Raw genomic sequence first — 26,030 nt, forward strand, 5'->3', positions numbered from 1 at the left:
CTGTCAGTCAGCCTTGGCCCCGCCTCGCGGCGCGCCTGAGTGGCTGCGCTGCTGCCGCCCCGCCCCCTCCCCATGCCTTTTAAACGCACCGCCCTGCCCGCCCACGCCTCCGACGCTTCCGTCGCGCTTCCGCGCCTTCCGATTGGCTTGGAGGGCTGTCCCTCACGGCTCGTGACGCGCTACGCGACGTGACGTAGCCCACCACCCAGGAAGCTCCGCCTATTTATTCTCAACTCGGCTCTTGCGGGGAAAAAACAATTTCAAGATGGCGGCGGCGCGGATAACAATGGGGAGCTGGGGGTTCGGGCCGGCCCGTGCCTGAGAGCGACGGCCGCCGCGCCGCGCCGCGCCGCGGGGGGAGCGCAGCGGGCCTCGGCCGGGCCCCGCGAGGGCGGGCAGCGGCCGCCGGGCGGGGGCTGAGGGAGAGGCGGGGGGGGGGGGAAGCGCAGCGGCACCGGGCTCGGAGGAGAAGGAGGAAGTGGGGCGGGGGGAGCGGAGAGGGCGGGGGGGGGGAGCGGGGCGGGGGCGAGCGCGGCGGGGAGCTCAGGTAAGGCCCGCGGGAGGGGGAGCGGCGGAGGCCGGGGAAGGCCCGACGCGGGGGAGCCCCCGGCATGGCGGGGACCGGTGCAAGGAGCCGGTGAACGGCGGCGGCCGCCCCCCTCGCTCTCCGGTCCATGGTGCTGCCCCCCTGCCCCATGGCGGAGTTCGTGGTGCCGCGGCACAGCGCGGTGATGGAGCGGCTCCGCCGGCGCATCGAGCTCTGCCGGCGGCACCACAGTGCCTGCGAGTCCCGCTACCAGGCCGTCTCCCCGGAGCGCCTGGAGCTGGAGCGCCAGCAAACCTTCGCTCTGCACCAGCGCTGCCTGCAGGCCAAGGCCAAGCGGGCCGGTAAGCACCGGCAGCCGCCCCCGGCCCCGCCGCCGCCCGCGCCCCCTCCGCCGGCCGCCACCGTCGCGGGGAGCGCCGAGAGGAGCGGAGCCAACGGCCTGGACGGCGAGGCGGCGAGCGGCGAGCAGCACGGCCGCAGCAGCACCCTGATCGCGGTAAGGGGGCGGGGGGCCCGGGGCGGGCCGTGACCGCTCCCCCGGGGCGGGCGGCGGGAGCAGGGGACGCTCGGCGGGCGGGCGCGGGGGCAGCGCCAGGCGGGTGTCGCTCTGCGGGTGCCCCTGTCCCCTCGGTTACGGCGTCGCCGCTCATCGGGGCTCCTGTGTTTTCCTCCCTTGTCCCCTTTGCGCGCTGGTGACATAAAACCTGCTGCCTGTCGAGGTGGGGATGGGGAGAAGGGGTGGCCGCCTCGATGCGCTCGGAGCAGCGTTCTGCGAACTCTGCTGCTGCCTCATTCACCTAAAACCTTCTCCAGCGAGCGCTAATACTGCGGTGGCTTTGGAATTTTTGTTTGCTCGCTTGCTCCTGTCCTTAATTTAGTCTGTCAGGGTTTCATAGAGTGACTTGATAAGGACACACTTATTACTGTGGGGAAATTTTTAAGACAAATAATGTGTCTATTAATTCTGGTACGTATCGGAAAGAATTTCAGTGGAAAGGCAGCTGGTTATTTGCCACTCACTCTAGTGGGTGTGAACACTATGGGAATCCCACTCCACCCATTAAAAACTGGCTTAGCTCAAAATCTTAATGTTTCTCTGGCTTCTCTAGCATTTCTGGTTGTCGGGATGTATTCATACAGCCCTGTCTGTATATCAAGATAGCTATTGCTTAACTTATTCTGAGCCCTTTAAATATACTGCTGTGTACTAATGTGTCAGTAATGTAGGTTAGTAGGATAACCCCTTAAATGTTGCTTGTCTTAATACCTGTCTTTCTTAAAAACAGGTATTTCTAAGTGGCGGCCTGCATGAAAATGATACAGTACTCTTCTGAGTGCCTTTAAAAGGGGATCCTGGATTAACCTGAGACATTTCCAGGTTAACATCTGGATTAAATGATATTTTTAAGATGGTATGTGTGTTTGATCAGGTTAGAAGTGAAGGAGGATGTGACCCTCTGCTGTCTTGGACCTCATTTAGTTACAGCTTTTAAAATGGAATCACGATAGAGCTTACTGTATACTTGGGTATGACTGGACATGGTGTGAAATAGCGAAACACGGTGCCCATCGATGTCGGTTTTAATGTAACTAGCACCGGGCAGCACGTGCACAGGTTGTACTAGCTGGTATGCTTGTAATATTGTTGTGTTTACAAGATGAACTCAAAATGTTTTTCAGCTGAATTGTTTCTATTCTTGCTAATACAAGTATGAGAATTTAGGACATAGTGACTTTTCTGAGGACGAAGGTGCATGTGACATGGTTAGAGCACTTCAGGTGGTTGTTAAAGAAGAGTCTTTGAGGAAGAGAGGGAACCTGTGTGTTCCTGGCAGTGATTCTGTAAAGCTTTCCAGGTAGCTGTTGTTTAGCAGACTGTGTAGTAAACTTTTGTCAGAACAAAAATGACTCAAACTTCTATTTTATTATCTAAAGACTTAGTGGGATTTCTGTTTATTTCCTGTCTGGGCTCTAAGGCTTTTTGCGCATGGGGCTCTATCTGTTAATAGTGCATATTTTTGTTACATGCAGAGCGCTTTAGCAGGTCAAATCCTGTTGCTTAAACTGCTGCCACGTATTGATCTTAATATTGATCTTCTAAAAGAAAGATGTCTTTGATTCATTGGTGTTGTTTCTTTTAAATTGCTTTGGATGTGGATTTGATCTAATTAGCATCCATTATAATGAGGGCTCTCAACAGCAGTGAGGTTCTGAAATACGCTGCACATCTGGGGAAGCCCTTCTTGTACAGGAAGCTGTTGCCAGTGGCCAATTTACACAACAGAAGAGGGTTTTAGTGTATGAATGACTCTTCCTCGTGCTGGCCTGCTGTTTCCTTCCTAGGATACATGACTCTAAGCCTAATTGCAGCTGCTGATTCATCACCTCGTTACTAGGGTATAAAGTTGGTTTGCTTAGTAATTCAAGTTTTGAAAAAAAACAACCCAAAAACAAAACCCACCAACAAAAACCTCTGCTGCTAATTTCATTCCTTTGGTGTAAAAGCTACCTCTCTAGGTTGGTATTTCACCTCCAGCAATCATGTAGCTGTTATCAAGACCAAGCATGTGCATTGTATGGGAAGGACGTGGGTTTGGTTTATAATATTCAATAAAGTTTGGATGAACACCAAAATGATTTTGTTTTAAAATACACTGGTCGCATTCCTTTCAAAAGAATGCTGCTGGATCAGTGGGACATACATCATATCAGCTATCGCTGCTGTTACGATCCAGAGTTTTCCATGAAGCTACATATGAATCTTCTCTTGGAAACTGGTGCTTTGTGTTGAAAGTTAATGGAGCATTATTTTGAGCCTTGAAAGAGAAAGCAACTTGTGTAAATGTGGAGGGTTTGTGTTCTAGCATCTGAGGGCTTGTAGTAGAAGGACGTGAAGCAGCACTGCCACAACTGTGGACAGTGGACAACATGTGAGCTCCCAGATATTGTACTTCAGGACATCTTTTGCAAATTCAAAATAGTAATGGGGAACAGAATAGCACCGCCACTTCCTTAATGTCTTGTATGATTTTTCATGTGGCCAAAATGAGATATTTTCTCTTCCATTAGTCTTTTTTGTGTGTTAGATCCTGAAGCTGGATGGATCCTGTTTACAAGCAGAAGTAAGGGGCAGATTCATCCTTGTTTTCTTACTCAGCAGCTCTAAAATTTGAGCTGCCAAGAGAATGCAGCATTGATACAGAAATACCTTGGATGACTTGTGCACCATGTAGGCCTGTCCTTAGTTGAGGAAAAATATGAAAAACATATTAGCTTCTTATTTTTTAAATTTTGAGACAATTATTTAATGGGAAAATCAAATTATAGCTGTTGAAATTTACTTCATGTTTCTGTTGTTTAAGATTACATTACTAAGACTATGTTCAAAGGAGAAGATGCTACTGTTTGGATAATGTATTGTCCCTTGTGTTGATCTTGTGTTTTTGAGAAACAGGGAAATGGGGAAGAGAAAGGACTTGCCCCCTAGCACATTTTTTCCTCTTTGTCAGGTTCTGATTTGAGGAAGTTCATTCTAATAGGCTGTTTAAATTCTTTGCAGTAGAAGGCTTGGCTTCCTTGTATTTCTCTGGTAGACTGTAACATAGCGTATCACTGAGCTGAACAGAGTGTTTCCTTGACACAGGAATGAGAACGGCAAGATCTGGATTTTCATCTCCACTCCTTGTCTTATGATGTGGTCTCTTGGAAGGAGACCTGCTCCCTGTTTCTTACTGTTTTTTCTTCCCCCACCTGAGAGCAGTTGTTGTGTAGATAGCTTGTTTTGTCTAGGGCTGCCACAAAACCACAAACAGTATTTCTGGAATGGGCAGAGAAGGTCTTGGTGGTGGCCTGTTTTGGGAATGCTTTGTGCTGAAGCTGAGGAGCAGACCAGCATTTTTTGGGGAGTGGTGGAAGTTTTTACATTAATAATAGGTGAGTTCTAATTTAAGCAAAGGCACCAAGTAAAAAGTTTTAAAAGAAATTTAAGGATAAGGAGACCAATGCAATGTTTCTTGGTTGAAAAGACCTAAAGTAATAAATGAAAGGTCAGTACAATCCAGGCAATCCATTCCAAGCATTAATAGCATTCTGCTAACGAAGCTCAGGCTGGTACACTAATAATTCAGAAGACCTTGTTTTTGTGTAAGCTGTGGTATAGGGGTGTTAAATTGTGAAATTATGTTTTACCACAAAAAAATAGCAAATTATTTCCACATTATTTATACATAACTGTTGTGCAGTGTAGTCTTGCCACCATTGTTTGTTTTTGCTGACAAGACTGACAGTTTGTTGCCCAACAACTCAGACAGGTTTTTCTTTGTCTCCTTTTTAATTCTATGTGAGGTATTGTTGTATGTTTGAAACATTTCCCTTACTAGATTAGTTAGATATGCAGTGATGCTTCCTAAATTGTTAGGATCTGGGAGTGACTGCTCTGCTGCTGCTGTTTAAGTTCAAGTGAGGTGGAGGATCCGGCATTGCAGCTGAAGGCACAGCAGTTTTTTTTGGTTCAGCAGAACAATTCCTGTAGCAGAAGCTGCCCCTAGTGACTAATGCAGGCTTGGGATATTTATAGACGTGCATATCCACAGCCTTTCTTCACTCCAGCAGGCAGTCACCCAAATACAAAAGTCTTCTGGAATTAAAGTAAAATTAGTCCAGCAGTTTGGTTCTGACAACACAGTGGAATGCAGGAACACATTGGGTAATAGAACGCTTTCCTTGCAGGGGGAGTGAACTTTGGAAGCTGTGGGTAGATGCACAGTAACTGGGGAATTCTTACTATGTTGTGTAGTCAAAATGTTATGTTTTCTATTCAAAATTCATATGCTACAATTTCTGATATTTACATTGTTCTGGCGTAAGGCGTTGCCATCTTTGCTGCTCCTGTGCTTGGCCAGGCAGGAGAGGAGAATCTGTGTCTGGAGAGGACCTTCTGTAAGCTCCGGTTCATGGGAGCTTATCTGTGCTGCAATGCTACCGCTTCCATGGCAGAGAAACGGATATATTCTATTTTGGTTTCCCCTTCTAGGTGAGAAAGCTGGTATCTAGCTAGGATGTCTACTGGAATTAGATTTTTATTGTGTTTCTAGAGTAATATAGCATTTCTTCTTTGAAAATAAATGACCAGCATTATATTTCTTTTGCTGGTATTTAATGATAAAACCTTGTAGATGTAACTTAATTCTGAGTCTGAAATGGTGAACTTATTCCAAATAAAATACAAAAAACTAAAGCTCTGTTGAATCCTGTAAGAATATTTTAATCTCTGTAACAGATGCTTTAAGAAAATTAACCAAGAACATTATGTGGAGCCTAAAAGGTGCAGTGTAAGAACCAGATTTTAAAAAAGTTTTGTTTCTGCCATTTTCACTAGGTATTTTTTCAGAAAAAATGACTGACTTACAACTTCTATTTCTTATATATATATCTTTACAATCTTTAGTTACAGGACTCAAAGTATAACAAATTACTGGATTGTTACAAAAGCAGTTTAGTCGACTATCCTCAGTTTAAAAGTTCTGTGTTGTGAAGGATTCCTTGCTTTCAAGTGAACAATGTGAACTAAACTTTCATGCTTGTTAAGTTCTAATGTATTGAAATGTCATTGGTTTCAGATTAGTATCTAAAACTAGTTTCAGGTATTGAATGTTTCACAATGATGTTTTGATTCCTGGGATAAACTTTTTCTCCCTTAAAAAAAAAACCCACCAAACCAAAACAACAAAAAAAGAAAACAAACAAGACCCCACCAAAATTCCCAACACCACCTCCCCCCACCTCCCTCCCTGCCAAACAGGACCTCTTTGTGCCACTGTTTTGGTCAGTGATTCATGCCCCTTTCCCACCAAGGCAGCAAGCGAGCACTGCAGTGGACTCTGAAGTTTTGAACTCAGCCAGTGCTAAGTTCTAAAGCTTTTCCAGTTTCTTCTTGCTGGGCTTCCATAGTAGTTTGTAGACAGCTTCAATGAAGACAGCCAACTTGCCCCTGCAGTTAAGACCACGATATGGCTGAGCATCACTGTGGTAAAACTGGTAGGTTTAAGACAGAGGTTGAATATAACTTATCAAAATTATTTGTGTGCTGTCCATTTTCTGATGGAAGCCATGTCATTTGACTGGGCATGCATCCCTCTCCGGCACTGCAGTCCTGTGTCCCCGACCAGTATAGCGTGTATAGACTGCGAATTACACGATCAGAGGCTGCTTGTGTTGGGCGCCCCTGTTGTTGTGATGGATGACACCTGGGTTATACCAGTTTGTGTTCCTCATGTGAGGAATCCACAGTTATGGCCTGACTTGTGTGAGTGATCCTGCCAAGTGTGTTTGTTATCATGCCGAGGACTGTCTATTTTACTCAAGTGAATAAACTGCAGCTCTGATGTGGTGTGCAAGAGGTGCAGCCTGTGGCCCCTCATGGCTCGTTGAGGAACTGTTATGTCCTGTCTTGGGCCGAAGGACCACGGCCTCCTTACATCCCTTTCTTTGCACTGTTCCTATGCTGGTTTTAATACTTTGGATAAATTATTTTGGGGTATTACTTTTAGGCAAAGCTAAATAGCAGAGATCTTGGAAATTCATCTTTTGTTGGGAAGCTGAGTAAGCTGAGAAAATGGGAATACATTTCTGTATCTGTTCTTGTGACAATGGGAAGGATTGGCTCCCATGATATAAATAAGATTGATCGATTCTGCGAAGGAAACCATGGACAGTGTACCAGAGGGCCGCTGTGCCTTTCAGAATAATACTGGACAATAAAATTAAAGCTAAAGGGATTTTCTTAGTGAGTAGCAAGCTATGCTTTACTTTGTCATTGTTTCTTTTTCTTTTTTTTTTTTATTTTGAATTTTGGCAGAAGGGAACAGGTTTTTCTTGCCTTCAGAACTCTGTTGGAGCAGTTTAATATGTAGATAGCTTGCAGTCTGACTTGTATCTCACGTGCTCCTTATTATTTTCTCCCCCAAAACTAGATTATTTGGGTAGATGCAGACAAATTGGGGAAGAATTGAATTTAATATTTTTTCTTCTGTTAGGAAATAAAAAGCTGAGACGGTATGTAAGAAATACATATAACAAAGGAATTCTGTAAGAGAAAGTTGCGTTATTTGCAGAGTAGTTGTATGAATGTATTTGGTGTGTGAATTTCAGGTTCTGTTACCTTCTATTTACTCATGTTTAAATTTGAGTATCAGGATCTATTTCTAATAGCAGAGGAGAAGGAACCTGTAACTTTTGGCTCCCACAAACTTCAATAGCTCCGTCCTTTCTTGAGAGAAGAAAGGAGGTAGAAAATGGAACAATGCTACTAGGCTAGTTTTAAGCGGGTTAGCTGGCTGTACTGTCGATAGCTAACTACAGTAGCATAAATCTTAGTGTAGATTTACTGCCACTGCATCCAGTGCAGGCTTTTGAATTCTTTTAAATGTGAAAAGTGTACTAGGGTGCAAGTGCAGTTGATGAATAACTTGTAAAACTCAGAAGTTAAGTGTTGTGGTTTTGAACTGGGCTCAATTTTTTCTGATACGGATCAAAGATAAGCAGATTTTCTTCTTTCATACGTGTCTATTGGCTGTCGTGTACAGGTAGGATACCTTTCAAATAATCCTAGATTAGCTGAGGTGAAGCAAGGCTGGAAGCAGGCACTCCCAAATTTTACTTCATTAGTGAATTTATTAAAGTTATTTTTTCTTTAACCTCCTTTTTTGACAAAAGAATGTAGTTTTGAGTGAAAGGAGGACTTTATCTAGGACAACTAAAGTCCAGGTGTCACCAAGAATCAGATATCTGAGCATTATGACTGTTAAAACCCATATAGATATGAAAGCTCCTATGTGTGTTTATTGACGGAAGGAGCCTGTGATGGATATTGGGGTCTGTGTCTTTTTCTAGACTACAGTAAATGTAGTTTATAAACATGGACAATTTAATCTTAGACTAGTTAGCTGCATATATTGCAAATGGTGTAGTACAGTGGCAAAGACCTTAGGACAGACGAACTTCTGGAATATTTGTCCAGCAACGCAGGTGGGTTTTGCAGCCTTTGAAGAGCTCTGTGCAACTACAGCTATAATGCTATGAAAATCCTAGTTGCCTTGAGTTGCCTGTATGAATTATAATCATAGCAGTGACCCCAATGGGCATATATTCTGTTTTAATATAGAAATTTGCTTCAACTATGAGAAGAATATGTTCAGCGTACAAAACCAAGTTGTTGCTTGTTATGTCAGTTTTCAAGGAGTGTGTTTACCCCTAATGATTTGGAATTAAGGAAGATTCGTTCCCAAACTTGAGAGATTGACTCGTCACATAACCTTGGGCAAGTAACTCATCCACCTTGAACTTCAGTTTTCCCAGTTGGAGTGTTAAGTAAATGATGGGAAACTTCCTGAAAGCCAAACATTGCGATTGAGTTGAGGCTTCCTTGCTTTCTGTTGTTTTGCCTTTTCACAAAAAAAGTAAATTTTCAGTATTCTTTCAAGTTGGTATTTGAAATAGTCACTCTAGATCTGCTACTCCAAGCTGTAGACCTAACATTCAAATTTAAGAGAATTCAAGTTCCAGCCTCCTCTCCAAATGTACACCTTGCCTCGTCCTACTAGATCTTCTGCTGATCTCACTACTCTGCTGCTATTTCCATGGACCATCTAGAAGATCAGTTTCAGATAAAAATAAGGTTTTGCTGCTACTTATGCAAGCATTAAACAAATAGTGCATTTTCCAAAGATCAGCTAACTGTAGAATGTTTAAAAAAAAATTACAGTTAACTGTGAACCAGTCCTTCTGTCCTTAAATCAAAGAATGCTGTTGCCCAGGCAAGTGCTGTCAAATTCTTCTGATAATTTATGCTGGCTCCACATACAACCTCTTGCTTGAGTGGTGAGATCCTGAGGTTTCCCCTGTTTGTTCTTGGATGAGACAGTTTTCCCCAAGGGTTAGTGGACTGCACTGTGGAGACTGCAAGTAATATTAAAATAAGCATGCTTGTCTTGAGGTTTATTTAATGAGCTGCTTTTGTGCCATCTGAGAGAACTGTTCTTCAGAGAACCATGCTTCAGACGGTGGTTTGGGGGGGGGGGGGGGGGCGGAATTTTCCTCATGTGTCCTGCTGGGATGTACAAAGGTTTCTTGTACAGGTCAGGGGAGCTGGCGGCAGCTTTCCCTGTTTAAGCGCACTGCTCTGTTGGAGCAGCGTCTCTGCTCTACAGGTTGGTTCATGGTGCCATAGTGTCCAGCACAAGCAAAGCACAACTTTTTTTACAGAATGCACCTGATGAAAGGAAAAGTTTATAGTCGTCTTTGATGTGTGCGTGAGTTCTGTTTTCAGATATTTTTGAGGTCAGTGGAAAGAACTTTATATTTGAAAGAATGCTGCCAGGAAAGAGAAGTTGAAGGAAGGCGCTCAAACTCTGGTTGTAAAACTGTTGCTGTACCCTCTGGTTGCTTCTAGGTGGCACTGCAAGAAAAAGAATATGCGTGTTCACTAGCTATGAGAGGCCAACTGTTGAGCTGGTTGGGGCTCTGGTGTCATAGTGCAGGGAGGAGCAGCTGGCAAATACACTAGGAGAAAGGAGGAAAGGAATAAACTTTGATGTGATAGAACTGACAGAAGTGTGAAACAGTGGTCACTTAGTGGCAGGCTGGTTTTGCTTTAGTGCCAAAACTGACTGTCTACAAAAATCTATATATATAGTTATTCTCCAAGAATTATAATCACAAGAGAAATGGTTCTCTTTTTCTCTAAATATTTAAATGTGAGACTGCTTTCTAAAGCAGTCTTGAAGAACAATTATACCGTGTGTGCATGGGGCAAATAAAATACAGGGGTTTATTCTCATCTGAAATTTTGATCTTAACATTCTTCAATATATTTTCATTTTGAATAGAAAAACTCCATAACACATTCCAGTTCACAGCCATTTCTCAGCTTTTGGTTGTTGTCAAAGTATATGGCAGCTTTTGGTTTTGTTTGAAGGAGGGGCCTCTGTTTGATATAGTACATATTTTAGAAAGTTTACCCTAAGAGATTATACTAAGGAAGTCATCTCATGTGATGACTTGTAAAACAGATCTTATCAAATCAAAGACATAACCTTCTTTTTAACCTTTTTTCCTAAAATGTTTTATTCAGAGCTAGACAATGTTCTGGTAAGAAATAAAAATCCTAATCTATGAAACATAAAACTAAATAACTAAAACCTTCCTTTTTTTCAGCAGCTCCATGAGACTGTGAAAAGAAAGCTTGATAGTGCTGCTTCCCCTCAGAATGGAGACCAGCAGAATGGCTACGGTGATGTATTTTCTGTGTCCAAGAAACTGCGTCGTGATGATGGTCTCGGTGGAGTGAGTGGTTCTTCCAATGGAATGCCCCCTGTGTCTCCACTCCATCATCTTGACAAGAAATCGGGCAGCGGAGATACCTTACAGCTTAATGGAAAACATCCGATGGGGCTAGATGGCATTAGCAAAAAGTGTCTTCCAGATTCCAGCCTGCAAATGAATGGAGGCGGTGATGCTGATGACTCATTTCCTCTGAGTTTGAACAAAGAGCTGAAGCAGGAGCCTGTAGATGATCTTCCATGTATGATTGCTGGAGCAGGGGGTTCTATATCTCAGAATAACTTGATGCCTGATCTTAATCTTAATGAGCAAGAATGGAAGGAACTTATTGAGGAGCTTAATAGATCAGTGCCCGATGAAGACATGAAGGATCTCTTTAATGAAGACTTTGAAGAGAAAAAAGATGCAGATTCTTCAAATTCAGCTGCACAGACTCCGTTGCCACAAGATATTAACATAAAGACTGAGTTTTCCCCAGCACCCTTTGAACAGGAACAGATGGGATCTCCCCAGGTGAGATCCACTTCATCAGGTCCAGCATTTATTGGTGCTGCTTCTGTACCTGTAAGTGCTGCTTCTCCAGCGGTTGGTAGTTCTCAGGCTATGTTTCAGCCTTCTAGTCAGTCAATGACTGAAAATCCTAATCAGCCTATGATGCAGGCATCAAATCACTCTCAGAATGTCCAGAGGCCTCTCCCCAATGTGTTGTTACCTGGGAAGGGCGCAGGAAGTGCCAAAGAAATGTCTTCTGCTCATCAACTTCAGCAGATAGCTGCCAAGCAGAAGAGAGACCAGATGTTGCAGAACCAGCAGCAAGCTTCACAAGTCCACCAAACAAACCAGATGTCTACGTGGCAACAGTCTGGGCCTTCTCATAGTCCACTGGCTGTCCCATATACCATGGAAAATCCCACCAGCCCATCGGTTTACCAGCCAGACTTCAACAATCAGAAACTCATGTTGCCTAATATGGGAAATAAAAGCTCACCGAGAGCCGGAGGCAATTACCATGTGAACATTTTGGGTCATCAGCAAAACAGCTTGAATCAGAACCCTGTGAATAGTCAAGGCTCTATGCTAGACTATGGGAACACCAAACCTCTTTCACATTATAAAGCAGAATGTGAACAGGGGGTTACGGTACCTGGTCAGAGCAAGACTCCCATGTTGGCATACATACAGCAGCGCCAGCAGCCACCACTGTCTCACGTGAGTGATGACCAGAATGGGATGATCCTGTTGAAACCCAAGTCTGGAAACATTGCGTACCGCCTACCGCACAGTCAGGTGAATGTTCTGGGTTTTGTTACCTTTGTTTAGTAGCAGATTTAAGGATTGGCAAGAGGGTGTTGGATAGGTAGGGCTAGAGTACAGATTACTTGGTAATGTTTCAAAACAGTTGCCACATGATTTTAAAGAAGAGATTATGTCACAATTCATAGAAGCTTCTAATTACAAAGATAAATAGATGCTTTGTAAACTTTTGCCTAAAATAACTCATGTAAAACTGTAGTGTTAAACAGCATTCTCAAAGAAGCTTTGATTTCTTTACCTTCTTTTTAGTCCCTACTTGTGTTGGAGTTGGCTTACTATAAAAAGACATGCCTGTAGCTGCTGTGTTTTTGAAGAGAGATGGAAATGGGGGCTGCATTCCTGATTTCTTGGGTGTTCCTTGGGGCTTTTAAAATCTAAGAATTTTTTATTTTAGTGTCTGGGGATTGGGGAAGCATGGGATAGGAGAGAAATATATCTTTGAGTAATAGTAATATTTGTCTGCTTGAAGCAATATGCTTCAGGTTTTCCTGTAAAGGAAAGTTCCAGATGGTGCTGCTTTGCCTTATATGCAACTGATACTACAGGTATGCTGCAGGTGAAAGTTTATGTGGTGGATGGAGGTATAGACTTGTTGGGATTCTGTGACATGTGTCTGCAATGCTCATACTAGAGGGCTTGTTGAGAAAAAAGGCCTTTGTTATAAGGATTAAATCTCCTCTAGCAAAAGCTGTTGGAGATCTAGCTCTAGTGATATGTCCCCTCAACAAAATAAAACAAAAACTTGTGAGAAAGATCTGATCAGTCTGTGCCAAAGACCACACTGATATACAAACAAAAATCTGAGATCAATGTGTGCTTCATAAGGCACAAAAAAAATTTAATCTCGTTAAAAGCTAGCAGAAGTAACAATGTAATGACATTTTTCTGGAAGAAGGGGAAGGGTGGAGATGACTGTGTATGTCACATCGCCCCCTCACTGAAAAACATGAGGGTGACCTTGCATCTACACTGTCACATTTGCACTGAATTAACAAACACTGATGAACACTTCTGGAGAATTTCTCTGAAGTTTGCATATAGAATAACTTAGCACAGAATTACCTATATTTGGCTCATGATCTCTTATGAAATTGCAAAGAGAGAATAAACAGGCAAAACCCATTGACTGAATTCTGAACTTGAGAGTAGTATTTGTTCACATAATTAGAGATGAGGCTAAACTGTGCTTAAAAATGATAAAAACTGTCAAATTTCAAATGGGTTTGCTGGTACAAAGAGGAGAGTATCAGATCTTGAGTGATAATAGTTCCATGTTATTTTTGCTTATCCCAAGTTCCAGTCAATAATCATAGGCTTATCTGTAGTAGTATTTTCCTCTGAGGAACATGGTGATGGTTGGATTGCTGGGAAAAAATACCTTAAGACTCATTTTGATCAGTGATAGCCTTCACCTGGAAATAGTAAATACTCTGATACTATTTAGGAGGGGAAGCATAAACACATGCTGGGCTAAATGTTGACAGAAGAGGTGGGATTTAAATAAATGTTTTGTATCAGGAAAATTTCAAGTGTAGTGTTCGCAAAGCTGCTGCCAAAGTTAACTGAAGCTGGCGTGTTTGAGTCGCTGTTTGTAACTGGCGCGGTTCCTCTGGCTGAGCAGAAGCGCACAGAGCTGTGCTCGCCCGTTTAGCTGGACTTTGGGAAGTACTTTGAGACTGAAGTTAAAGCCTCTATTTCTGAATGTTGTTGAGCTTCTGATTGTAACTCCAAACTGTCATTTCTGTGTCTGGCACTTTATAAAGGAGTTTTTTGCTGTCTTACATTAGCTGAATTGGCAATTGTATCACACTTTGCCTTTTCCATTAGAAGGTTCATCAGTGAAGAAGCTATTGCATAAAGATGGCAAAATACAAGGAACTGATTTAATTTTTATTAAATAGCATAAATGTACAAATACGCAATAATTGCCAGTTTCTGTTTTTCTAAGGTGTGTATGATTCCCTTTCCTGTGTAGACTTTGTTTATAAAGTCTCTCTTCCTTATCCTGTAAAATGATAAAAATAATACAAGTCATGGTCATCACCATGAAAGTGCCTTTCATCATCTGCATAACTACATACTGTTTCTAAATTCTGGAGGGCTAACCTCTTCCTGTAACTCATGTCATTTTTATCTATATTCTGCAGGATCAAAACCCTTCTCCTAACGTTCCTCGTGTTCCTGTTTCTGTCCCGGGCCCTGGCGTGGGTGCCCAGGCTCCCAACGTCTCCATGGCAGGTAACCACAGCAACCCAACTTATCTCAGCAATCAGCAGCAAGCAGCAGTGATGAAGCAACACCAGATGCTGATGGACCAGCAGAAGCAGAGGGAGCAGCAACAAAAGCACTTGCTCATGGAGCAACAGAAGCAGCAATTCCTAATGGAGCAGAGACAGCAACATCTTCTGGCTGAGCAGGTGAGAGGGGCCAGCAGTCTTTTTTTTCTTTGGACTGAAACAGCGTTTGAGATCTTGTCAAATAGTTATCACATTACAAAATAAGGAATATAAACTGCAAGGCACTTTGGTATCATAAGTATAATTGCTATTTTATGTTTCAATAAAAGTAACCCAAACGCACAGCACTTGATTGCCGAGGCTTATTTTTCTGTTGCTACAAGGCGCTGTGGTGAACAAAACAGGTAGAGTTGAGTAGTGTGGAAATGCAAGACCATACCTACATGGAGAGAAGGTATCATACTGTTGATGGTGTAATTCTTTGTGAAAGAAGAAAGGCAAATGAAATTGGCGCAAAAATAAAAGGTAAGGTTTGGATACTATTGATATGTTCTGTAGAGCTCTAAAAACGGAAGCAATGAGCAAGGGACTCTGTAAGCTCATTTTGCCCTCTGCCTTTCTTCCTGTGCGATCCACAGCAGTTCATGTTTCAAATTTTAAAACATCTTTCACTTGTTTATTTGGGGAAAGTAATTAGATGTCTGCATCCAACTTGCATCTTATCCTGCCAAAAGAATTTAACTCCGCTATCCATCAGACTGCAGAAAGCTGCTTTAGCCTCTCTCAGGGAAGCAGGCTGCTTGTGTGAGCCTTTCTAAGCTTTATAACTTTTGCAAGTCCTTCAGCTGGGAATCGGCCCAGAGGGCCTTATTCTGTCATCGGTGCTTTTCTGCATTTTTAGAAGTCCATGCAGTCGTGTTCCAGCCACTGGCACTGCACATACAGAGAAATTACCAGTATCTGGTACAGAGTAATGGGAAGATGAATTTTCAAAGAAGGTTTGTGAGACCCAGACAGAACCTGGTATTCAGACCTTCTGGAAAAAGTGCAATGATTGGTACTGCTGAAAAGTTTTTGTCTTTGAAGATAATGGGGGGGAGGGGGAGGGGAAGAGATGCAGAAAGCATTGTCTTTGAGGATAATGGGAAAAAAAATAAAAGAGCCAGTGGTTTAATGAAAAAAAAAAAGTGAACTGCATGTATCCCTGAGAATTAAAAAATCTAAATGCTCTGGAGTCCTTCAACTAATAACAGTTGGGAATGTGTAACTTTATTAATTTTCAGCATTGTTAAAAGGTGATAGATCTCAATGTTCTTAACTTCAAAGCTGGGAGTAGTTACCCTGGTAGATGGGATTTTCACTGTAATAGTAGTTTGGAAAATAGAGTTGGTGAGAGAAGGTCAGGTAATGGTTGTGTGTGGACACCTTAAATTCTACTGCAGCAACTGTACATCAGAAGCTTTATTTAAGAAAGAAGGAAACGATGCAGTCTCCCCTGAACTGAAAACATGGGAAATCTTGGTTGGGGAGCACATTTTGAGGGAAAGAGGGTAGCAGAATTTGCAATATTGTGGAGCTATGGCTGTGCCAAGCCCTAGCTAATGGCTTTTTTGATCACTTTAAAGACTTGTGTTAAAATTGAGGACTAGATTGACATGACAGAAAAGCCCCTTCAGTTCTTGACCCAGTGTAGATAAACACACAAAAATGTGTTTGGCAATGTTTTAAAGAAAATTGTAGGAACTTTACTAAAGATATTTGATATTTGGGTAAAATACATTTTGGGCTAAGGGAATATTATGGTGGAAATATTGTTTACGTTGAAAAATACTGTCAAAGGCTGAAGACAGAGTGCCCAAATCTTCAATAAAAAAAATTTTCTATATGATTTCTGTGATCTATAAACTTATATAAATAAATCCCGTACTTTTGAGTAAATTATTTGGGTTTTGATGCCCTGTATGTTAATATCAAACAGCAAAATTTACTAATCGTTACTCTCCCACAATGTTAACAAACAGGTACTCTTTGAAAGAAGGTGAGGAGAAAAGAAATACAGGGTGTCGGCACCCTGCTGGTACTTTGCACCGCTGGTGCATAGCTCTTGGAACTTATTAGAGCTCTTGGAGCTGTGGCTCAGCAGGTTTCCTGAGCTACGTAATGGACCTAACGTGTCAGACCTCTGGGAACGGTGGGATGGTGTATCAACAGGGTGAGAAGTAGCATATCTCAAACAGTGTTGAAATATTTTTTCCCTACCTATTTGCTGCTGCCTAGCCAGCACATGTTGCTGTAGTAAATTTCAGTGTTATGAAAATATTTTATTCCTGTTCTAGTTACGGTAATTACAACTAACGTCTACAGCTTGTATCTCTGTATAGCGATGCTGGGACTCAGATCCCAAATAAGGAGTGGCTTTGCTTTGGAGCTGAGCAGACTTGGGTATTGCGTTTGCCACACTTCTTGGCCTTGTGCTGCCCAGTCAGGCTAGATCTTGTTAGCGTTCTAATTTGATATTTATTTCTTTGGCTACACGTGATACTGGATGTAGTTTTACAAAAAGATTACTGAATCAGTTGATCTCTCATTTGCAGGAGAATTAATAGTTTCAGGTAGCTTCAGTGGCATTCCTTGCCACTCTGAAGCTTTTGTTTCTTTGCATTTGGTATTCTGCTTATTTTTTTTCCCTGAGCAAGGTTCTGCAGCTCTTGGTTTCTCTCAGAACTATGGCATATCTCCGTGGGTTCTGTGGTCAGCCTCTTTCAGGTTTGACTGGTCCTGCAAGTAGCAGGTCCTTTCTGTCAAGCAGCCTGCCCTCTTCATTCCTCTGCGTGTCTCAACAGCTTCCTACCTGTAGACATTTCAAAAGGATGGTAGTAATGCGTGTATACCATCTGCCTATTTAGTGCATTGCACTAGGCTGTTCTTTAAAGGCGTGTTACTTGTGTCTTTACCCCAGTACTCTTGGAAGGGAATTTCTGTCCCTTTCTATGCAACTTTAGATAAGCAGGTAGTGGTGCATTGTATCACTAGTTAGTTATCTCAGACTTTCAGCCTGGTTGGAGATATCTGTGAGAGATATCTACCCAGAAATGCTGTGCCTGATATGTTCCATATTGTAAAAGCAACCTGTTAGCTGTTTACACTGACAGGATCTCTGAGTATACTGTTAGTGCATGTACATACACTCTCAATGTTCCCTTCAAGGCTTTAAATTTCATTTTCCCCAAAAGTTTCCTAATTGAAAACTTGCTTATTTTATTTTTTCAGATGTTTTTATCATAAAGTAGGGCTTTTAAAGAGGCAAGGTTATTTGGAATCATTAGTAGGATTTGTTTCGATTGATTGATGCATTGTGAAGAAAATGGTTTTGAACTGTGGTAACAAAACTTGTATAGCTTCAGTTACAAACTTAGTTCTGCAGTTTTCCGTAATCTTCTAGGAAAACGTGTGGTATGTAAGGGTTTGCGTATAGTTTTGTCATTTTTTAAACCCAGGGCTAGAAAATACTTACATGTTCAGTTTTTACTTTTCTGTGTAACATTGTTGATATTTATGACTTGTACTTCTGTTTAATTTCTAAAGAGAGGTCTAAAATAAATTGATCTGGAGATAAAGAGCAAAAAAGTATGTGTGACTTTTTTTATACACACTTGCTGCTCTTGTACCTGTTCGTGTCTTTAGAGTATTGCTAAAAATGCTGGTTGATTATGTTACTGATAAAAAGACTAACACCTCAGATTTTCAACGTTTTAAGGACTTCAGCCACACATTGCAGTAACTCTGTAATGTGTGCTGTTGTCCTGTTGTCTCTGAGTTCCTAGTCTTGCCATGCGTCAGATTAAACTGACTGTGTTTGAACCTTGAAAACAAAGGTCTGAAGTGACTGTAAGGCTGCAGAAGCCCCTTTAATTACCAGCTCCGCATAAAAATATGCAGATATCTTGTTTTTATCCAATATAGTCACCCTTGGAAAAAGCTTGACTTGTTTTCTAATTGTCTTGCATTGGACCTTTTTCTAGGAGAAACAGCGGCAGCAGCAAGAGCAACAGCTGCAGCGGCATCTGACTCGACCACCTCCCCAGTATCAGGATCAACCACAGAATCTGTACCAGCAACAGGTTGGACAGTTCACAGGTGAGTAACCGTGGCAATTGAAATAATGGCAGAAAAAATACCAGGAGTAAAAAACAAGGTGTCTTCAAATTTCCTGGATTGGATAGCTTGTAATTAATTTATTGCATTATCTTTCCATGTTACTGTGCCTTTAAACTTCTAGACCTATACTCTGATCCAGTTTCAAATTACCAGCTTCCCCTGTCCCAGATATCTGGGACAACTTAAGCTTCTGATTCTTGATATTGCTTTGGAAATGGGTAGAATACCTAAGTACCTTCATTGTTCTAAAGGCCTTTTTATACAGCCATTTTCCTTTACAGGTTGTAAATTCTCCTTAATATATGAAAGTTAGGATTCAGATGTGTTTTCCTGAAGCCTAAGGTCACTACTGCTTGTATCTGTCACAGGCCTTCATTAAAGAAAAATAAGTGACGTATTATTTTTCTCATCTACTAGGACAAGTTTAAAACTCTCTAATATTCTTATCCCTGCTACCTTTAGAAGGGAATGCAATTTGAATTCTCCTTGACTTCAACTGTTAGCGTCCTACATGGTCTTTTTTTTTCTTTTGTAGGAGAAGCAGCTTAGTATGTTTTCAGTGTATTAACACTCATAAATAAGATGTTGTTACTGTTAAGCTGGAATAGCTTCATGAATGTGGAAGAACTAGAGAACAGTAAAAACTCACCTCCTTACCTGAAAAATCCTTACTTAACCAGGGCATCAAGAAGCCACTTGCCTTTTTTCATAAGCCTAAGAGTACAAAAAAAGTGCTTATTCCCTTTGTTTTGTTTCCTTACTCTCTATGTTCCCACAGAAATAAATACTGACGGGAAAAGATGCAAATAGAAATGTGATACCCTCATTCTGACAGCGTTAGTGACTATGCCGTGTCTGGTAGAGCTATGACTGGGTTTCATTACTTAACTGAAAAAACTTGATACCAATACAGAAGGATTGTGTGTTAACAGAGTGATCAGTAGCATCCTTCAAATATTGCACCGAAACACTTTGTTTTTTTTTTTCTCCTGCCACTTTTCTGCAGAAATACAGTAGAACACCTGTTAGAAATAGAGTATGTTTTGCTATAATGGACCTCAGTATTATTAAAACTATTTGTTTTGATTGTAACTATTTTTTGCATCTTAAAAAGTATGTGTACTACCTCTTCACCATAGTGTTCCAGTAAGACACTTCCCCCACCCGTCCACCCCACCCCATAACATTGGTGTTTTTATGGTGTGCTTTGTTGATAACTAATTCACCATAACTTGCTTTGTAGTTGAATGAAATTACATTTGAAAAAAAATTTAATTAATAATAATGGAGAGTGAATATTGCTTAGCTATCTTAAAATGTGAAAAAAAATCTGTTTTGGTTTGAAAGTAGAGAAAGTACTAGTTTAGGTAGGTTTCCCTTGGTTGACTGTAAGATGTGGGGGGGATTATATGCATTACACTTCACAGTACTTTTTTTCTTTTTCTTTAAGTAGGGGCTGTTTCTTCTACATGAAGAAACATTTTTTTACTCAGAATTTACAAGAACAAAGGACTTCTTTTGGTTTACTGAGAAGACTTATTTTTGGAAATCATCTTGCTTGGTTATCAGCATTGCGTATTAACATAGTGAATATTTCATTGTGGAAATCCAAAAGATATGTGACAAAAAATTTCTGAAAGGTACATAAAATAGAATAAATTTCTGGCATTGGGAAAACACAGGACTGGAAACCCTACAGTTGTACAGTAAGAGATAGTGTATGCATGGAATAACTGACAGTGTGTGCGTGTGCAGTAAGTGGTAGTTTTAACAGCCTAGCAAATTGTGCATGCACTTCAAAGTATGTGCGTATACCTTTGTTCACAAAGAACTACCAGAGTCCTGCCTTTAAAGTCTACTTTTTTTTTTTAATTGATGATGCTGAACTCTTAGAAGTGGTATTCAGATTTTTTAGGACATTGGCATATCTGTGTTTGAGATCAAAGTGGAGGTGCTAACTGGAGCAACAATTGACACTCTTTAATTAAAGTGCTGCTGTCTGTGTGTTAGTTGCATAGGTTGGTTTATACAAATGCAGCTGCTCCTCTGTTCTGGATTACAGTGTCTATGAGCCTAGGTTGGCTCTGGTTGAACAGAGGTATTTAATGTACAAAATATTTCTGTGTATTTCAGGGTCATCTTCAGCCATGCCTGGGGTCAGTAATTTAGGACAGTCCAGCTCCAGTAGTCCACGGATGTTTCCTCAGACCCAGAACATGATTCAGATGGGACCTGGACACACTTCTGTTCCTCCACTCCAGTCGGGCTCCGGTCAGCAGGATCGGGGGGTGACTCAGTATACCAATATGCAAAACATTCAGCGAGGGGGATTGTACAACTTGGCACCTGGTATGACACAGATGGTTCCCCAGCATGCAACACAAAGTGCCAATGGACAGTCACCGATGCAGAGACAAGGCAGCTTGGGCCAGGGTGCTGCTGTTCCTGCTGGGTATGGGCAGAACACCTTAGCAAACTCAAGTATTTCCCAGCAGCACAGTAAAGGTGCACTGAATCCAACCTTATCTAAGCCACAGATGGCAAGAGTACCAGCTGCTATGGGGGCTCAAAATCCATCTTGGCAACACCAAGGTATCCCTAATATTAACAACCAGACACAAGCAAACAGTGGCTTAGGACCATTTACTGCCAGCTCCTCTTTCCACATGCAGCAAACTCATCTAAAGATGGCCAACCAACAATTTGCCCAAGGAATGCCTCAGGTAAGCCTAAGCACCAGCAGACCGATGACCTCTATGAATGCTGCTGTCTCTGGGCAGATGCTGTCGTCATCTTTAGGTGCGCAGCAGCGGACAAACCCACCTACACAACAGCAGGTACCCTCACAGCAAGTCTTGCCTGGCATGAACCAGACCGTTCCAGATCTGAATGCTTTCAACCAGAATCCAAATCAGCAAATGCCCAACAGAGGTAATCTGCACTGTAGTCAAGGGTACCCTGTGAGGACAACCAGTCAAGAGCTGCCTTTTGCCTACAGCGGCCAGTCGGGCAATAATGGACTTCAGAACTTAACTGGTGACACAGATCTGATAGACTCTTTGCTGAAAAACAGGACTTCAGAGGAGTGGATGAATGATTTGGATGAGTTGTTAGGAACTCATTAAAATGGGCCTGGGGGTGGGGTTTTACTTTTTTTAATTATTTCCTGAAATATAAACAACACTTGGACCAAAAAAAACCTGTGGCATTGAGGAGACTTGCAGGCATTAGAGGTAAATGGTTGGGAAAGGGACTGGAGCTGCTTCTCAATGAGTGTTGATACATGGTAGTGGCGCACCAAGCAGGTCTGCAGGAACAGTGCGCTTTGTCTTGGTGTATCTGGGGAGTTGCACACTTGAACAGGTCAAAAAAAAAATTGTGCACACCCTAGCCAGCCTTTCAGAAATCTCACTTGCAGAGTTCTAAAATTAAAATTTTTTAATTATTTAAAAATAAAACAAAATTCCACAGAAATAGTGCAGAAAAAGCAAATAGTTGCACAGGATGTGTTTAGGGCTTAGTCTCCTGCAGCTATTTCTTGCAATCATTATTTGTTTGTAGCTTGACATGCTATTATAGTCCTGTCCATCAAACATCTGACTTCTCATTTGAGAAGAGGCTGTATGCACCTGAGTACGCTTGCAAAATGTTTTGAATTGTTTCTTTTCCCCATCGCTGAAGCATGTGCCTGTACTCTCAATAAGCAAGTGATATTTCACAGTAAATATTTCTAGATGCTGGTGATAGATGAAAGAAAGTATTAAAACCTGGCCAGTTAGTCTAGGTAGTCATCTTAATAGATTGTAGTCTTTTAAGCTGCAGTTTGCACTCTGTAGAGAGGCACAGTTTTTGGCTTATACCTTGCTGTGTTTAAAGGGGGAATTTCTTACGGGAGAACTTTTAAACTATAGTAGGTTTAACATGAATTGTAAAGCCATTTACTTTGCACCTGTTTCTTCATAACTTATTTCCAAAGGTAGATGTATTTAAATGAAGGCTTTGCTTCATGACAGCTCATCTAGTTTTCTTTGTTGTAAAAAGTAAAACTAACTTTTGAGATCAGTTCATTCCCCAAAGTTTCCAGTGATGCAATGAGCACAAGACTTTGTCACTTCAGGATGAAAATGAGGAAAAAAGAATTTGGTTGAGAGGTGAAAAGTCCTTATCAGCAATAATAGCACAGGCAGCCTGGGAGAACACTTTTATGATGGTTGCTCCAATATGGAAGTCTCCCCCTTTAAATACTTTTTTTTTAAATACTGGGTTACGAGTTTGATAATCTTTCAGTAGACTGGTGGATTTACTTCTTTAATATCCCTTGAAGCAGATGCTGGTTCTTCAGCTCAGCCCAAGGAGACCTCTTATTGATATGTTGGGGTCAGTCCCAGAAAGGACAAAAACCACAGTGGGAACAGTCAGTGTTCCGAAGTCCTACTTTCTACCAAAAAAAAAAAATCCCCTATCCACCAACAAACCACCTTGCCTTAACCTTTATTTTAAAATGAAAATAAAGTTGAAAGCTTTTGTTTTAAATGCACAAATACCTCTTCCCTTTTAAATCCACTTTTTTGGAAAACTCCTTTAAACTTTCTCACCAAACCCAGCATTGTGATTTAAAAGTAATTTCCTTCAACACAGACTGGCTTCTTCAGTTTTCTGCACTGCAGAGATGCGTGAGAGAGGGTTTTTTCTAGAGTGGGTGAAGGGAAGTGAAGGATAACATTGATTTCAAAGAAGGAAAATTTTTTACTGTATCTGCAGCTCCTTTGAGACAATTTGCACTTTTAAAAACTGCTTTTTTAACACTAATACTTTAACCCTTTCCAAATATGCATGGAACATGGTTTGTCCAGCACACTTACCTAGTGTGGATGAATTACGCTCTGTTGAACAGATTTGATATTGTATCATGTTGAACTGTTGGTGAAAGATGTGCATTGATCAGTGGATCCCACCGTTGAATAGTAGATAAAGCTTCACCGAAGCAGGCTTAATCCCTCATAGAGCTTGTGAAAAGATAACATAAAGATTGTCTTTGGATGGGAAGACGAAGGTGTTAGTGACTTTGGTTGTTGACACTTCTGATATTTTCTAGAATATCTAGTTGAGATGCAAATAACTGATGCTAAATTTTCTTATACTGGCAATCTAAGAAAAGAGCTAGTGAGTTTGGTTTACTGCTAAACCAAAAACTGGTCCAAGGTAAGTGTCATTAGAAGGGTATAGATATAAATTAGCAATGGCAGGGGAAGGAGTGTTTGCTGTATTTTTATTTTTAAGGGTTAACTTTGCACCAGTGTGCCTTCCCTTCTTGCTGGGGGTGCTTGGGACCTCATAATTTCAAGTGACATCCTTCAGTGTCACTAGTTGTTTTTTTTTTTCTCCCCCATACAAACACTTGAGAGAAACAACAGGGTAGTAGGATTCAGCTTTTCTTTCTTCCCTGTTGAGGCTGTGGTGAAATCTGCTGTGTTTTCCAGTAGATTTTTTGCACGCAGGTTTTGTTCTGAATAAGTCAAAATACAATCCATCCAGTTGTGATTTCTTAATTAGAGGAGAAGGACATCTGCTGCTTGCATTATTACTACCAAAAAGGCAATCCAGCTAAATGTCCAGGAAAATGCAGATGTGCTTGTTCCTCCACTGTTTCTGGAAGCTAAGGTGGATATTGCCCTGCTTGACCAGAGCGTGTGTTCAGGAGGGTATCTAGATTTGATGACAGGGCCTTTTCATGGTACTGTTGAAGTAAAATTAAGTGTGATTCTAGGCAAACAGGCTTATAATGCCCATGGGTCTTCATATGTGAACAGGATCCAAACAGCGTTTAACTGGGTAGAAAAAAAACAGCCCTCACTTCTGGCTTTGGTCCCTGTCCGCATAATGTGACCGGACTGTTGGAAACACGGTATCACTGTAACAAAGTTGAAACAGTTCAATGGAAGTGAAAATACGGTTTAGATGTACATAGGTGCATGGGTAGGGCTGGGCTTTGCCTTTGTGCCCTTTAACAGGTAGCTGTCTATATATGCACTTGGGCTTTCCATTTGCTGCAGCTTCAGAGCAATAAAATGTATCTCCCCTGAACTGTACCTGGCCAGCCGCCCATGGCTTTATTTATAAACTGCGGTTCTGGTTGGGTAGGAAAGGTGAGAGTGTCACTGTGCAACATCCACTGCCTTCCAAAAACCACGATTCAATTGAAAAGGGTGCTCAAAATTTTGTTATACACATTTCCTTTGTGTAAATAAATGTTTACAATTTTATATTAAAGATTTGAATAAGAGTTAGATCTTCTGACTGTATATTTTTTACTTTTTATAGATTTTAAAACTATAATTCTTTATATATGTGTTTGGGGGGTATTATGGTAAGTTTTATGCTTGTAAATGGAGAACAGTTGAATTTGATGCTAACCTTTATGAATTTTTGTCATTGAAATGTATAAAGAGTCCATTAATTCCCTTATTCTTTTACTACAGTTACTGGTGCACACCAAAAAGAAATCCTTCACCTCTGTTTTATCATTATAAAATAAATATTTTGCTAGTGTATTAAACATACATGGTGTGACTTCATACATTTGTGTGAGCTGAGCAGGATTCAGTGCTGCTGTTCCTAGTGAGACGGTTCCCTTCATCCCAACACACAACTTTGGTCAGCTCAAATTCTTCTGCTGTGTCTTACCAGTTCTTACGGTTTCAGAAAGTCCGTTAAACAGGCCAGAACTGCATAAAGAGGCCTTAGAAAACTTTCCTTTGAAAACAAGGCTTTATGCTACACCCACTGCTTCTGGACTTTTTTTTTAAATGCAGTTGTAGGCTGCGGGTTAGGAGGCGCGACTGCCGCGGTGGTCGTTACTAGTGAACGAGATGTTAATAACAACCAAGACGTCACATACAAAATTGTAGAGTTCCAAAAATATGCTCATATTCCCTCAAAATAACAGGCCTTGGAGGTTTAAATTGGTTTCCTTGTAAAAAGGCAAAGATATTGTTTGTTTGACGAGGGCAGATTGTTAAAAACACACAGAACAACACCCACTCCAGCCCCCACCCTCCAAAAACAAACAAACAAACCCAAAACCCAACCAGAAATGAGGAACACGTACTGCAAATGAGGAACATGTACGTACTGGCAGCAAGTTGCATGAAGATTTTGGCTTAAAGCTGGTAAGGTCCCTAAGACCCTTCAGAGAGCTGGTGGGTTGAAGAGGCTGCGGGGAAAAAAATGGCAGAACAGGTCTTTCAGACTCTGCTGGATTGTTGAGCCTCGTAAGATGGACGCTTACGTGTACATTGGTTAGAAGTAAAGCAGTGATCTGTGGCTCCATCAGTGCCCAGAGGAGCCTAGCTTTGCTGGGATGTGTTTGGATGTTAGTATGTTCTTGGCAAGTTCTTACTTGACAGATTGCTCTTAATCGAACATCTCAAAGCAGT

The 26,030-nt window shown here is 41.6% G+C and overlaps 1 protein-coding gene across 3 annotated transcripts; it reads left to right on the forward strand.

The window, feature by feature from the left end:
- Window positions 1-450: 450 nt before the first annotated feature.
- On the forward strand, window positions 451-25,154 carry MAML1 (mastermind like transcriptional coactivator 1). Of its 3 annotated transcripts, none has more exons than XM_064458445.1 (5): window positions 451-1,043; window positions 10,760-12,172; window positions 14,347-14,616; window positions 18,459-18,573; window positions 20,728-25,154. In XM_064458445.1, exons 1-5 carry the CDS (start codon window positions 675-677, stop codon window positions 21,717-21,719), a joined length of 3,159 nt encoding a protein of 1,052 aa, XP_064314515.1. In that variant the 5' UTR covers window positions 451-674; the 3' UTR covers window positions 21,720-25,154. The 3 variants fall into 3 exon arrangements, with proteins under 3 accessions (XP_064314515.1, XP_064314516.1, XP_064314517.1); XM_064458446.1 differs by having other exon boundaries at window positions 10,763-12,172; XM_064458447.1 differs by lacking the exon at window positions 451-1,043 and adding an exon at window positions 1,845-1,959.
- The last annotated feature ends 876 nt before the right edge of the window (window positions 25,155-26,030 follow it).

The sequence above is a fragment of the Phalacrocorax carbo genome, chromosome 8 (genome assembly GCF_963921805.1).
Source record: "Phalacrocorax carbo chromosome 8, bPhaCar2.1, whole genome shotgun sequence".
Lineage (NCBI taxonomy): Eukaryota > Metazoa > Chordata > Aves > Suliformes > Phalacrocoracidae > Phalacrocorax > Phalacrocorax carbo.